General features: G+C 49.0%; 1 protein-coding gene across 2 annotated transcripts; it reads right to left on the reverse strand.

Moving 5' to 3' along the window:
• Positions 1-434: 434 nt before the first annotated feature.
• On the reverse strand, positions 435-4,184 carry NHP2 (NHP2 ribonucleoprotein). Of its 2 annotated transcripts, XM_037060863.1 has the most exons (4): positions 3,914-4,177; positions 3,764-3,833; positions 1,436-1,541; positions 435-783 (listed from the first exon to the last, which is right to left on the reverse strand). In XM_037060863.1, exons 1-4 carry the CDS (start codon positions 4,071-4,073, stop codon positions 658-660), a joined length of 462 nt encoding a protein of 153 aa, XP_036916758.1. In that variant the 5' UTR covers positions 4,074-4,177; the 3' UTR covers positions 435-657. The 2 variants fall into 2 exon arrangements, with proteins under 2 accessions (XP_036916758.1, XP_036916759.1); XM_037060864.1 differs by lacking the exon at positions 1,436-1,541 and having other exon boundaries at positions 3,914-4,184.
• Between the last annotated feature and the right edge of the window lie 10,347 nt (positions 4,185-14,531).

A 14,531-nucleotide genomic window follows, 5' to 3' on the forward strand; every position in this document is an offset into this window, starting at 1 on the left:
AAGGTAGGTACCTGAAGCCTAAAACAATGGAAAGGACTGGATTACCAGGACCACTATGCCAAGCCAGAGAGGGCCTGGGATTTTGGATTTAACTTCATACTCCTATTTAAAATGCCCTGTTTATGCAAACAATTGGGCAGGCCAATTGCTTGCATAAACTTACAGTGGCACTCAAGGCTCAAGGACTGGTGTGTCCCCACCATAGAGGCTGCAGGCTTCCACACAGTGGGGTCTGGGCTCAGCTGCCGTATCCTGCAGCTCCCCCCTGCTCTGGGAGTGGGAGGTGAAGTCTCGGGGACGGCAGCCAGGCATCAGTGCTGGACACTCTTGTCAAGTCCTTCAGGTCCTCTGGTGAGAAAGGCTGCTCCAGTCTTCCCTGCCCACCAACACCTTGGCCCCACCAGCAGCTTCTGCTTTAAAAAACACCCACAGGCTCATCACATTTTAGTCTTAACATTTACTTCCCTTCACACCTCATTCTTGGAACTGAGTGCCAGGAAACAGCACTGAGGGAAATGCTGTCAGAGTTGCCTAGGAAAATACGTGCTTCAGGAGACTGGGAGATGCAGAGTACGCACAGCAGGAGGGCAGCCAGCTGGCCCCCTGCCAGCCCAACAGCTTCTGGAGAGCAGGTGCCCAGGCTGCTGCCCAAGGCCTTCAGATGGGTGGTGGTAGGGCTTGCACCTCCTCCAGGCACTCGTTATATGCCTCCTGGTATTCCTCATGTGGCCTGACCATTATCACACAGGTGGGGCGCTTGGAGCCTGCAGCTGCACCCAGGTCCTACAGGGAGAAAGACAGGCTGTTTGGGAAAAGACCATGTACCTGTAGGCTGGGGGTCATGTACAGATGGCCCACTGGCTTCATCTGTCTGACAGACATGCTGTTTGGTCAACAACGTATTTAAAAACATTTCAAATTGGTTACCATTATTTAAAGTCAGCAAACTTCCAAGTGGTCCAGCAACACTGGGCCAGCATTCCCACCCGGCAATGGTGGAAGGGCCCCAGCCTGGAGAGGGCTATCCCCTGAGGGCCCAGGCTGTCCAGGTTCCTATCATCATCCACTCCCTGTGTCCCAGACCTAGCTCCTGCTATGCACGGAGGAGCCAGGTCCCTATAAAACACCCCCTCTGAGCACTGCACCCACCTAGCAGGACTAACAAGGGTGCAACATGTTAGCTGACAAAGCACACCCATGTAAACCTTGTTTCATTCACACAGGCTGCAGAGGAGGGGATTAACATGTTACAAGAAGGAAGTAGAAGTGCCGAGAGGTAATTTACCAGCAGTCTCCCACCCAGGAAGCAGCAGAACCAAGAGTCCACACAGGCCCATATTAAGCTCACACTCTCCATTATGGCCTGCTGCTGCAGACCCCATCCCAGATCCTCTCCTCCACTGCTGACCAGGATCAGGGCTCAGGTGCTCCTTACCGTCTTAGAGGGGATATAGACATAGGGCAGATTCCGGTCCTCACACATAACTGGGAGGTGGCAGTACACCTCAATGGGCAATGTGTCTCCTGCCAGGACCATGATCCTGAAATGGTATAAACAGTCATTTCTAGCTGCTCATTCCTTCTTTGGCCTTTGGGGTACAGGCCCAGATAAGATGGCCTTTGCCCTCAAAGAGCCCAGCTATTAATGTGGGTCACCCAGCCTCTGAAAGTGTAGCAGATTTGTTTGGTGACTGGGTTCCTCTGGGGAGGTGATCTCTATTTCTTGGCAACAAATGCCACTGAGTGTGACAAGTGGTATTGCACTAGGGCAAATCAGGTGCAGCAGGGACCCCAAGGAATAAGAGCTCAATTGTCTTTGGAGAGAGAGAAGGGAACCAGGAGGCCACACCTGAAGAGACAGCTGAATAATGACTGCCTGGAAGGCCCTGAAGGGTGGGGGGCAGGGAAAGCATTTAAGGAGAATCAGAATGGTACCAGATACACAGAGGCTGGCTGATGACAGCCTGGGATGGCTTTGGAATCCAGGATGGAGACAGGATCAGATAAGAAGACCAGAGAGATTGGCAGGGGCCACACCTAAGGGCCTTGAGTGCCAGGCTAAGAAGCATGGGCCTGGTCCTAAAAGTGACAGAACTGATGAAGGATTCTCAGCTAGGGTTCCTAGCTGGCAAGGTGCCAGGGTTCTGGCAAGGGCCTCTGGAACCCTGAAGACACAGAAGGAAGAGTCTGTTCTCCAGGGGCGAGATGCAAGCACCTAGAGAGAGCTCTTGGTTCCACGTCCTGGGTCCACACTCTCCTAGTTTTCCTCTTGCCTCCTGGACACTCCTCCTCTGCAGGCTCCTCTCTGAGTAGCTTTTAAATGCTGGTGCTCCTCACAGCCTGGTGCTCAGCTGCCCTCTCAGCACCACCTTGCTAAGACCATTCATGGCCATAGCATCAAGTCCCAGCTATGTGTTGACAACAGGCTATTTTCTCCAGCCTGGCCCGCCCTCTCCTAAGCTTGCCACCCATCTTCCTACTGAACAGCCCTGCTAGGGAGAGGGGTCACAAGTCTAAAAGGCACCTCAACTTGTCTGAAATCAGACACAAACTCAGCCCCTCCACTGTTCACTATCTCAGTGAGAGGGTCTTCTGTCCATTCAGCTGAAGTCCACACCCCCTCATTCTACCTCCGAAAGTGCTCTCAGATACAGCCACTTTAGTTCTCTCCATCTCCAATCTAATCAAAATCACCCTCACCTCTTCCAGACTACAGTGGCCTGTTTCAGTGCTCTTGCCTACTCCTGAGCCTCTGATCCATCCCAAAGTGGACACTCCCTGGCTTTAACCCTCAGTGCCCTCCCAAAGCTCTGAACACAAAAACTTCACTTACCCTGGCTCACAACCCCCCCCCCCTCCGAGAAGATAGCACTTCTGCCCACCAGCACCCTCTCCTGCCCGGGCTCCTCCCCTCCAAACCACTCTCTCCATCTTCAGATCTCAGCTACCCAGGCCTAGGTAAGACTTCCCCATTGAGCATCAAATCTCCCCAATAATCTACCTCCTGAAAACCTACAAGGTACCAGACGCTTCTGGGGACAAAGCGGGGAGAGGCTGTATCTGATTCTCAAAGAGCCTTCAGTCTGGCGTAAGTGCGAGATACAAGAAATAAAAATGTAAGTGAATTTCAGATTCTGACAAATGCCAGGGAAGAAAGATGTAGGGTAATGGAGTCTCTCACTGCATCCTATACTTTTTACTTTTCCTTCATAGTTAGCAGTCACAACTTTTAATTTTTTGTGTGAAATCTGATTAAAGTAATTGTCTCCCCATGCACAGTACCTAAAAGAACAGACACTGAAATAGGAGCTGCATGAATGAAGCTGGCTCATTTGATTTACTTCCCCTGGAATTCATTTTTCCTGTGGTGTTCTTTTGAGCTAGGGTAAGTGAAGTGACATACTGGTTCACTGTAGTGAAGGTAATTTACTGACTGATTGATTATTTTTCTAATAGCGTCAACGCACTCTCACTGAACACCTATGAAATAGCAGTAATACTGCCCGGGCTGGTGTGGCTCAGTGGACTCAATGCCGGCCTGTGAAAGAGTCCCTGGTTCGATTCCCAGACAGGGCACATGCTTGGGTTGCCGGGCAGGTCCCTGGAAGGGGGGGGGGGGGCGGGACGGGGAGACACACACGCTCCAGAGGCAACCACACATTGATGTTTCTCTCACTCTCTCTAGAAATAAGTAAATTCCTTAAATAAAATAAATAGTAGGAATACCTTCCTTACCATTTAAAATGCGGGAGGGGGTTCTTACCCTTTCTCGCCTTTGTTGACAAACTTCTGAACCTCCTTCACCCCGCGCCAAATCTGCTTCTGTTTCACGGCTGCAACGACAGAAGGGTTAGTCGAGGGGACCTCGTCCCGCCACCCACGTCCCCACGGGCCACCGCGGCGCCAGCCAGACCTTTCTTGATGCATTTATAGAGCTTCCGAGTGAGGCGACGAGAAGCCAGGGGCTGTGCGATGGGGTTCAGGTTCACCAGCAGCTCCTGGTAAGTGCGCTCCCCGGAGCACGCCTCCGCCTGAGGCTCCTGCCCCTCGGGATCTCCCTTTATTTTGGTCATCTCAGCGTCCCCGGTACCGACTCACAACGAGTGATCCACGCGGCCCGCTCTTCAGGAATCACTTCCGGATCATCCACTCCAGTGAAGCCGGCCGACCACCACAACCAATTAGGAAACGAGGTCTCGGACTCAGACCAATCGTTGACTCTCAGCTCTTTATATACAAGGATAGGGGTGGAGTCTTGGCCTCAGAGGCTGGGCCAGTCCCACCGCCAAGAGGCGGGGCGGGGTTCAGGCAGCTCACCGCGAGGGGAGAGAAGGAACGGGACCGGGAGGGAGGCGGGGCCTGCGGGAAACGCGAAGCCGGGGAGGGACCTGGGAACCTGCTCTGCGTGGTGCGGATACCGGGTCCCGCGGACCCCTGGGAACCGGAGGACGAGGCAGTTTTACGGGGACGGGATCCTTCTAAGAGCCTTCGGTTCAGCACTTGGGAGCGAGAATGCGAAGTCGGCCCAATGCGATCTCACATCGCCTTCGAACCTGCCTCCTCAGGTAGACAGCGCGCAGCCTGGACAGGCCGCGGATGCTGAGCTGGTCCTGGGTGGTGTGCCCCGGGTGCCACTGTTCAGGTGAAGCCGGACGCTGCTAACGGCCTCCTCCGTTCTCACACTGTTTCTGATTCTCCACTTTCTCTTCCCTGGCATGCGATGGACGCCCCGCACGCCCAGCGCCGCGGTCCGGACCGCCTTTCCCCAGAGCCCGTGGCTCGCTCCCCTTCTTGCCGCAGGGGTCTGCCCACACGTTGCCCACGGGAGAGGGCCCCTGGTGACCACCGTCTCTAAAATGACAGTACCGCCTCCCCCCGACTTCCCCCTAACCCTCACTCCCCGTACTTCCACTGCCGCCTGGCCTCACACACGGACACCATGTGGGGTGATGAGGAAACCTGCGTGGACACCGTGGGGTCCGCCCTCCGAGGTGGCATTGGGACGGCTCTGAGTCGGGGCCCGGTTTGCAGTTAGCGTAAAGGATTAGCAGACAGCGACACAGGGGAGGCAAGCTGCCCTAGACTGGGGCGGGCCTTAATATCTCCCACTTAGTTTTCCCAATGTGTCTTAGAACACTGTGTGGAAATTAGTTAGGCAATTGCTACAAATTAATTGCCTTTGATTATGGGGTAGAAGCCCTGCCATTGTGGTGGGACAGGTCTGTATGTGGAATTTCAGAAGTCTGCAGGTGTCCATGGGATCGCAGGTCAGTCAAGCCAACTTAAAAATTGACCTTGTAACTCTGTAACCAGTCAGTAAATAAAAAACAAATAGGTTTTTAAAATTTAGTATTTTAGCCTGGGTTAGTGTAGCTCAGTGGATTGAGTGCGGGCCTGGGAACCAAAGCGTCGCCAGTTCATCGGTCAGGTCCCCAGGAGGGGGCGCGCGAGAGGCAGCCACACACTGATGTTTCTCTCCCTCTTTCTTCCTCCCTTCCCCCCTTAAAAAAATTAAATGAAATTTCATGTTTTTAAAAGATGTCTTTTATTTACTTTAGAGAGAGGAAGGGAGAGGGAGAGAAACATCAATGTGTAGCTGCCTCTCGTGCACCCCGAACTGGGAATCTGGCCGGCAACCCAGGCATGTGCCCTGACTGGGAATCAAACAGTTGACCCTTTGGTTCCTAGGCCTGCACTCAATCCATTGAGCCACACGAGCCGGGGCAAATTAAGTATTTTAATAAGAAAAAGTAGGATACAATTTATCCTAACCTTAGATCCCGACTAATTTCACAAAGAGGAAAATAGATTAATTGAACAATGAAAATATGTTATATAAGCAATAAAAAATAATTTGAAAGTAAATACAGTTTGTATACACCATGTAACCCCAAAACTGACCTTTTTAAAAAAATTTTCACCCGGAGGACATTTTAAAAATTGTTTTTAGAGAAAGGGGAAGGGAAGGGGGAGAGAGTGAGAGAAAAAGAGGGAAAGATTGATTGGTTGCCTTGTACACACTCTGGTCAGGGATGTAACTGGAAACCCAGGCATGTGCCCTGACAGGAATCAAACCCCGTGACCTTTTGGTCTATAGGATAACGGTCCACCCAACCAAACCACACCAGCCAGGGCAAAAATGGACCTTTTAAATGTTTTCACTTTAGAATTTTTTAAAAGTCCTCATCCAAGATATTTTATTATTGATTTGAGAGAGAGAGAAAGAGAAACATTTATGAGAGAGAGAAACTTTGGTTGGTTGCTTCCTGTATGCACCCTGACTAGAGATTGAACCTACAGCCTAGGTATGTGCCCTGACCAGGAATCGAACCTGTAACTTTCTGGTGTAAGGGAAAATGCTCTAACCATCTGAGCCACCTGGCCAGGGCCATGTTGGATTTTCTTGAGCAAAGACAGCCCTTCCTGCTGTTTAGGACCAGCTTTAGTCTGACAGTGGTTACTGTCAGCTTTGCCTGACTGCTCGCCCCAAGCCCTCTCCTCCTCCTTCCTCCTAGTCTTGCCATGGCCGTTCTGGCCCTCTCTGGGAAGACAAGTACCTCTGAGCACATGGCGGGCAGGGATCTGCTGCAGGTGCTTTTCTCTTCCTCTTTCTGAGTGGTGTTCTTGTGAACACTTCCAGGATTGTAGAACAGATGACAATGTATCGGGGCTGCAAAGGGAAGAGGCGCTGCCCAATGTGTGCATGTGGCAGGCAGAAATCCGTCCAGCAGAGAATTTCTTCCCAGGGAAATGTGCGTGACTGCCCTTTCCAAGGCCTCATTTTGCAGGCCTCTCTGTTCTTATGTAGAAAGGATAATGTTTATGTGTGTTACATGTTACAAGCATGATACATGTAACATCTCTTCCTATGCTCATAAAGAATACCTTCAGTATTGCCTGAGGCTTCTAAAGGTCCATAATGCCATCCAGTTCACACAAAGCTGGATTTGAACCCAGGGCTGCTCATCTCCAAGCCTGTGCTCGGCGGCCCTCTGAATTGGTGTTTGACCTTAGCTCAGAGGTCATGAAACATGGCTAGATAGTGAAAGTGCAGAAACCTTGGCCTGGCCATGTCCTGTCAGTTTTTTGAGACAATGAAGTAGCAAGAATAAATATATCCACACTAAACTACACTATTGTGCAAGGTCCAAGGGGATTTATGTGATTTTAATGATTTTGTTCAAATAGCCACAGGAGCTCACTTGAAGCATTGTAGAGTGGCCAAGAACGTAATGGCCAGTGGACAGTAGACCAGGGATCTAAATGACAAATGGCTTCGGCAAGTCGTTTAGCTTCTCTGGGCTTCAGTGCCTAGTCCGTAAAGTGAGCAAGGTAGATCTAGATGGACTAAGGTCCTATTTTTTTTTAATTAGGAGGATGATTTTTTTTAAGTTGAGATATAATTCACATACCATGTAATTTGTCCATTTAAAGTATACAGTTCAAGCCCTGGCTGGTGTGGCTCAGTGGACTGAGCGCGGGCCTGTGAACCACACGATCATGGTTCGATTCCCAGTCGGGGCACATGCCTGGGTTGTGGGCCAGGTCCCAGCGGGGGACTCACGAGAGGCAACCATACATTGATATTTCTGTCCTTCTCTCCTTCCCTTCCCCTCTAAAGATAAATAAATAAAATCTTTAAAAAATAAAGTATACAATTCAAAACAAAGAAAAAGAGAAAGCTGAAGTGTACAATTCAGTGGTTTTAGTATATTCGCTGGGTTTGCAGCCATCACCAAGATCAATTTCAGGCCATTTTCATCATTTCAGAAAGAACACCTACACCCTTTAGCTGTCACTCTAACCCCCTAACCTTCCATAGGCCTACGTCACCACCAGTCAGTATGGGTGCCCCTGTAGAAACGGACATTTTGTAGAAATGGACTCATATAGTATGTGGCCTTTCAGGTCTGTCTGCTTTCACTCGGCATAATGTCTTCAAGGTTCATCCATGTGGTAGCCTGCGTCAGCACTCCATTACTTCCTGCGTTCCGGCGTATGGACATACCGGGTTTTATCCATTCATTGCTGATGGACACTTGGGCTGTTTCCAGCCTTTGGCTCTTGTGAATAGTGTTGCTATGAACTTTCACAGTCATACAAGTTTTCACGTGGGCATACCCTCCCTCTCCATTCTCTCGGGTATGTACCTTGAAGTAGAATTGCTACGTCAAATGGTAACACTATGTTTACCTTTTGGGGGAGCTGCCAGGCTATCCAGAGTGGATGCACCATTTCTGTTTCTACCAGCAGTGCACAAGGGGTCTAGTTTCTGCACATTCTCACCAGCACTTGCTGTTACCTGACTTTTTCATTACTGTACAGTAATCCGAGTGGGCACAGAGTAGTATGTTCATTCTGGTTTTGATTTGCATTTCCCTGATAGCTAATGATGCTGAGCAACTCTTCCTGTGTCTATGGGCTCTTTGCCTATCTTTGGAGAAATGTCTGTTCAGATCCTTTGCCCATTTTTTAAGTGAGGATGAGCTTTGGAGTTGACTTTTACCAAGCTAGATGCTTACTTTAGGAGCCGAAGTTCAAGTCAAAGAGAAACATAAAATTATTTCTAGTTTATGCAGTTTACTGGAAATCTGTTTAATTCCTTAAACAGGTTCGTATGACACCAGTACTGGTGATACTGACATCTGTATCAGTATGGCCAGAATTAGCCAAGCTGATCTTCCCTGCGTGCCTGCCTGGTTTTCTTAGCAGCAACGTGTCTCCCCAGAAATGAATGTTGTCAAGATTAGGGCAGAGTCTAAGGACAGAGGGACCGTTAAGTGGTGGACGGACCCTCCTTGGGCCCTGCTGCTTGGGACACACCTCACTGCGTAAATCTGCGAGCTTAGAAAGGGCAGTGTGGCACTTCGGGAAAACACACTTTTTCAGGGTCAGAGTTTTGGCTTTGGATATTAAAATTTATTGTTTTAAAGGTGATAATGTTTATGTTAAAATTTTTTCAGATAGTACATAAGAATATAAAGCAAGAAGTTATATATTCTTCCTCCCCAACTTCTGTTTCCCCCATTGGAGCTCACCAGAGGTAGTCACTATTAGGTTTTTTGTGTACATGTGCATATATGTATATATATATTTGTTTATATACATTAAATATATTAAATAATATAATATACTCTTCTGGGCATTTATTTCCACTGATCAATATATATCTTGGGAAATTTTCAATTTCCATCATGGAGATAAATCTTTTTTTTTTAAAAGATTTTATTTATTTATTTATCTTTAGAGGGGAAGGAGAGAGGGAGAGAAACATCAATGTATGGTTGCCTTTTGTGCGTCCCCTGCTGGGAGTTGGCCTGCAGGGAACCAGCCTGCAACCCAGGCATGTGCCCTGACTGGGAATCGAACCGCGATCCTCTTGTTCGCAGGCCCGCGGAGATAAATCTTTTAATGTCACAGATGGCCTTTGTCATATCACATTGTATGATTGTCCATAATTTATTTAGACAGTCCCTTCTGATGGACTTTAGTTTGTTTTTAGTGTATTTAATACTTTCAGTAAGTTTGTAATGAATATTGTACAGTATCTTTGGTACTTTTGTGAGTCTATCCAGAGATAAGTTCCTAACATGTATAATTTTGACATGCGCAGTATTGTCCACTGTTCTCCACAGAGTCATGATGGACAGCTGCTCGTGTGGTGTCTCTCCATCACTCACCGAGCCTGGGTTTTGGCAACCTGTTACAGGGAGAGGAGGGGTGGCGACCCAGGAGGGAGAAGTGGTGTCTTGTTCTCATTTACATCTCTTTAGTTTGGAAGGAAACTGGATATTTCATCTTTTGACAGGTCCTTTGTGGGTTTTTTCCCTGTTAATTCCCTGTTTTATTCTAGTCTAGTTTTTCTTTAGAGTTGTCTCATACTGCTTTAGAAAAGTTTTTGCTACTTGAAGGAAACTTTTTGAGCACCTGTGTGCTTTTGTTGTTTATATGGAAATTTTTGATCCTTCAGGTTTAATGTGACTGTAGCAAGAAGGCAGGGCCCCAGAGCTCCAAACAGTGAGCTTGACCTTCCTCCAGATGGCTCACCCCTGTTCTGCTGCCACTTACTGAATTCTTTCTCTTTCTATCCATTCATTTAAAATGCCTCTGTTGGGGTCCTGGTCGTGTAGCTCAGTCGGTTAGAGCTTTGTCCCACTATGCTAGGGTTGTGGGTTTGGCGCCCAGTCAGGGTGCATACAAGAATCAACCAATGAATGCGTACATAAGTGGAACAACAAATCGATGTCTCTCGCTCTCACTCTCACTCTCTCTCTCCCCTTTCCCCTTCCTCTCTCTAAAAATCAATCAATAAAAAAAAATAAATGCCTCTGTTGGGGCGCGCTCCCTGCTGGAGGCACACCCAAGTGATTCTTCCTTCTCAGGTGTGCATCTCCTAAACTCTGAGGGACCCCATGAGACTTGCAACCAGGGGAGCAATGGGCAGCGACAGCTTGTTTTGGGCTGACCCCCTGAACCTGTCTCCAGGCCCCCTTTCCCCTGACTCCCCAGTGAGCTGACAGCAGCCCCACCAGGCTCACTTCTTTCCTATGTAACATTTTTGGAGAGCCAGGCGGCCCCGCCTAAGCTCTTCCCTGTTGCTGCTTCTGTCTCGGGGCCTTCCTTGTTCCACTGTCCCCGGCTTTAATAAAATTAAAATAAGAAATAAATAAATAAGAATAAAATACCTCTGTTGTATATGAGATTCTAATTTGTGTTTGGGTCTATTTTCAGGCCGTCTCTTCTTTCTCTGGTACTAAATTGCTTTGATGGCTGTAGTGTTTGCTTTTTAACATCTGCTTTGTGTAACTGTTTTTAATGTCTAATAAGGGTTTGGCGGCTTACCGATTCACATGAAGCCTAGGGAAAAGCAGGCTGTGGTGGGAAGAGGAGGGGTCTGGCAGTCAAACAGACCGTGATCAAAAAAATGTTTCTCCTCACCTGAGGACACTCTTTTAAATTGCCTTTTGGAGAGAGAGGAAGGGAGAGAGAAAAACATCGATGCGAGTGTGAAGCATGGATTGGTTGCTTCCCGGATGTGCATAAACCGGGGACCATATGTGCCAGGACCAGGGGTTGCCTGCACGTGGGACGGGTATTGAATCTGCATCCTGGGTATGTGCTGTGGGAATGGAACCCACAACCTTTCCAGTTAGAGCACTATCCTCCAATCAGCTGAGGCTCACTGCTCCAGGGCAGACAGGCCGGGATGTGATCCTAGATATCCAGTTTTTATTAACCTCGTAGCCCTGGGCAGATTGTTTCACTTTACTACGCTTCAGTGTTACTGTGCTTTGGTGTTTTCACCTTTAAACTGGGATGAGAATTGAGTGAGACGCTGCTGCCAGCAAAGGCCCTGGCTGCTGATGGGCACATGCTGGACGTGGAGGCTGCCGGCCGAGCCCGGGGGCAGCACCCTGGGCCTGAGCTTTAGAGGGCCAGGGTGAGGAATCTGCAAGACCATGGGCACACGTCCTCCTACCCCCAGTCTCCCAGGGGCAGGAATTGAGTCCATGACCAGAGCCTGCCCAGCCCTCACCCTCATCTGCTCTTCAGAGGCCTGAAGGGTGGCCAAGGTGTGGGTGGGTGGGCGAGGGGAGCATGGATATTTGGCTTGGGGCACGCATACCTGTGCACGTGGGGATCCCCCACGGTACAGAACAGAGTGGGGCAGGTGGGAACACGATGGGGGTGGGGGGGTCAGGGGCTCTATTTGAGTTTCTGCCCTAAACCTCTCCAGGCGAGGAGTGGGCCTGCTTCCCCTTCTCCTTTCCCTTGTGACCACAGATTGGTGGAAGTGGGGAGATGTGTTCATTTGTCCCAACAAGCAGATCTCTAGGGCTTCCCTCATAAAGTCCCGTAAACTGGGTGGCTTAGAACAACACACACTGATTGTCTAATGGTTCTGAGGCTGGAGGTCTGAAATCACGGCGTCAGTGGGCTGCGCCCTGTCTGCAGGCTCCAGGGGAGAATCGGTTCCTGCCTTGCCCTTTGCTCTGGGTGTGGCTGGCAATCCCTGGGGTTCCTCAGACACCTCCTTCTGGGCCTCGGTTGTCCTGCGACTTTCTTCCCCTGGGTGTCTGGTTTCACCTGGCATGTTTTCCTCTTTGTATAAACACTGCGGTCACACTGCATTAGGACCCGCCACTGTGACCTCATCTTAACCTGGTTATTATATCCACAAAGACCCTATTTCCACATAAGGTCACATTAAAGATTTTATTTTATTTATTTTTTACTTTAATTTTTTAAAAAGAGGTTATTCATTTATATTTAGAGAGAGGGGAAAGGAGGAGAAAGAGAGAAACATCAATGTGTGGTTACTTCTTATACCCTCCCCCCTACAACCAGGGACCTGGACCTTGCCTGCTGCCCAGGCATGTGCCCTAGACTGGGAATCGAACCAGTGACCCTTTAGTTCACAGGCCAGCACTCAATCCACTGAGCCACAACAGCCTGGGCTGAGTAGGTGGATTTTTTATGGTATGTCAATGAAAAGGTGAGGGGAAAACCCCCCAAAGAAGTGACTAGAATGTACAAGGAAAATCTGGTAACTGTCATGAGGAAGCTGCTGTGCCTTGGATCAGACCTCAAAGTCCATTACCCCCGCCCTCTGCCTAGGAGAATGCCATTTTTTCCCTGTTTTTAAAAAAATCCTCACCTGAGGATATATTTTTATTGTGTGTGAGAGAGAAAAAGGGGGAGAAAGAGAGGGAATGAAAGTCATTGATGTGACAGGGAAACATTGACCCATTTCCCTCTCGTAGGGGCCCCGCCTTGGGTTTGAACCCCAAACTTAGGTAAGTGCTCCGACCCGGGACCGAACCCACAACCTTTTGGTACACATATGATGTTCCAACCAACGGAGCTGCCCAGCCAGGGCCAGTTTTCACCTTTTTGGCAAGGCGGAGGTAGATGAACTGGAGACAAGAGCACTTGTTTGCAACAAGTTAAATTCTTTTTTCAAAAGAAGATATAATTTATTTATTTTTGGAGATGGTGATAGAGAGAGAAAGAGAAGGGGAGAAACATGGACTTGAGAGAGAAACATTGATGCCTTTCCTCTTGTGGACACTCCAGCCAGGGACCCAGCCCGAAACCTGGGTCAGGTTTCCAATCAGCAACCTTTTGCTTTGTAGGACGGTGCCGAACTCGTGAGCTACCCCAGCCTGGGCCAAAAGTTAAAATTTTTTTTATATTTTATTTATTTATTTTTAGAGGGGGAGGGAAGGAGAGAAGGACAGAAATATCAATGTATGGTTGCCTCTCGTGAGTCCCCTGCTGGGAACTGGCCCGCAACCCAGGCATGTGCCCTGACCGGGAATCGAACCATGATTGTCTGGTTCACAGCCCCGCGCTCAATCCACTGAGCCACACCAGCCAAGGCCAAAAATTAAATTCTTATATATTGTTTGTTCTTCACTGCTGGAAGTACTGACCTGGTAGCCAGAAGAAGGTAAATTTTATTTTCATTGCATTTTATTGATTATGCTATTAGAGTTGTCCTGATTCTTCCCCTATTGCCCCCCTTCACCCAGCACCTCCCACTCCCTCAGACCATCCCCGCACCATTGTTGATGTCTGTGGGTTTTGTGGGTAAGTTCTTCGGTTACCCCATTTCCCATATTGTACTTTACACCCTCCTGGCTCTTCTGTAACTACCTATTCGTATTCATACTTTTTAATTCCCTCCCCTATCCATGATTCTGTCTCTGTTCCAGATGACTAATTTAATTTAATTTTTTAAAAGATTTTATTTATTTTAGAGAGATGGGGAAGGGAGGGAGAAAGAGAGGGAGTGAAACATCAATGCATAGTTGCCTCTAGCACATTCTACACTGGGGATATGGCCTGCAACCCAGGCATGTGCCCTGACTGGGAATGAAACCGGCGATGCTTTGGTTCGCAGGCATGCGCTCAATCCACTGAGCTACGCCAGCCAGGGCCAGAAGATCAATTTTAGAAGGCACAACTCCTCAGCAGGAAACGGTTTACCCACCGGAGGTGACAGGAAAATGGAAAATGGGTGGGCCTGGTGCTAGAGCATGCGAGGGTGTGCAACCCGTCAGGGTGGCTGTGAATGCAGCCCAACGATTTACGAATCGTAAATTTACTTGAAACCTTTTTTTTCCTTTTGCTCATCATTTAGTTTTCATTAGTGTTGGTGTATTTGACGAGTGGCCCAGAGAGCCAAAAGGTTGGGCACCACTGGTGGTGACTGGTGCTGCTTCCGGAAAAGCGGAAACCGCGGGGCCGGGAGAGGTGGGAGAGGGTGTGTCTGGGAGGAGGGTCTGAGTTGGGGAGCAGGCGGGATTAAGGTGTGGGAGGTCGAAGCTGGTAAGGTGTTTGCCATGGGGGTCCAGAGGGAAAAAAGGACTGGACCTGGAAACCTGGCCCACGCCTCACTAGGCCCAGTCGAAAGTATTTGTTGGGACCTCCAAGTGTCTACGGAGTGGCCCAACCTGGCCGGGGATTGGTCCTTACCTGGAAGACAGGAGCCTTGGGCATGCGCAGATCGCCCAGTGGGCGTGCCG

Source organism: Sturnira hondurensis, unplaced genomic scaffold (genome assembly GCF_014824575.4).
Source record: "Sturnira hondurensis isolate 20B ecotype Veracruz unplaced genomic scaffold, ASM1482457v3 Scaffold0012984, whole genome shotgun sequence".
Classification (NCBI taxonomy): domain Eukaryota; kingdom Metazoa; phylum Chordata; class Mammalia; order Chiroptera; family Phyllostomidae; genus Sturnira; species Sturnira hondurensis.

Bases quoted from the DNA above. Each gene is read 5' to 3' on its own strand.
- NHP2 (XM_037060863.1), bottom strand. From the start codon at position 4,073: ATGACCAAAATAAAGGGAGATCCCGAGGGGCAGGAGCCTCAGGCGGAG. The intron at 1,542-3,763 runs GTAAGAACCCCC...ATACCATTTCAG, and splicing joins GTCAACAAAGGCGAGAAAGG to GATCATGGTCCTGGCAGGAG. The intron at 784-1,435 runs GTAAGGAGCACC...TTCTCCCTGTAG, and splicing joins TCTATATCCCCTCTAAGACG to GACCTGGGTGCAGCTGCAGG.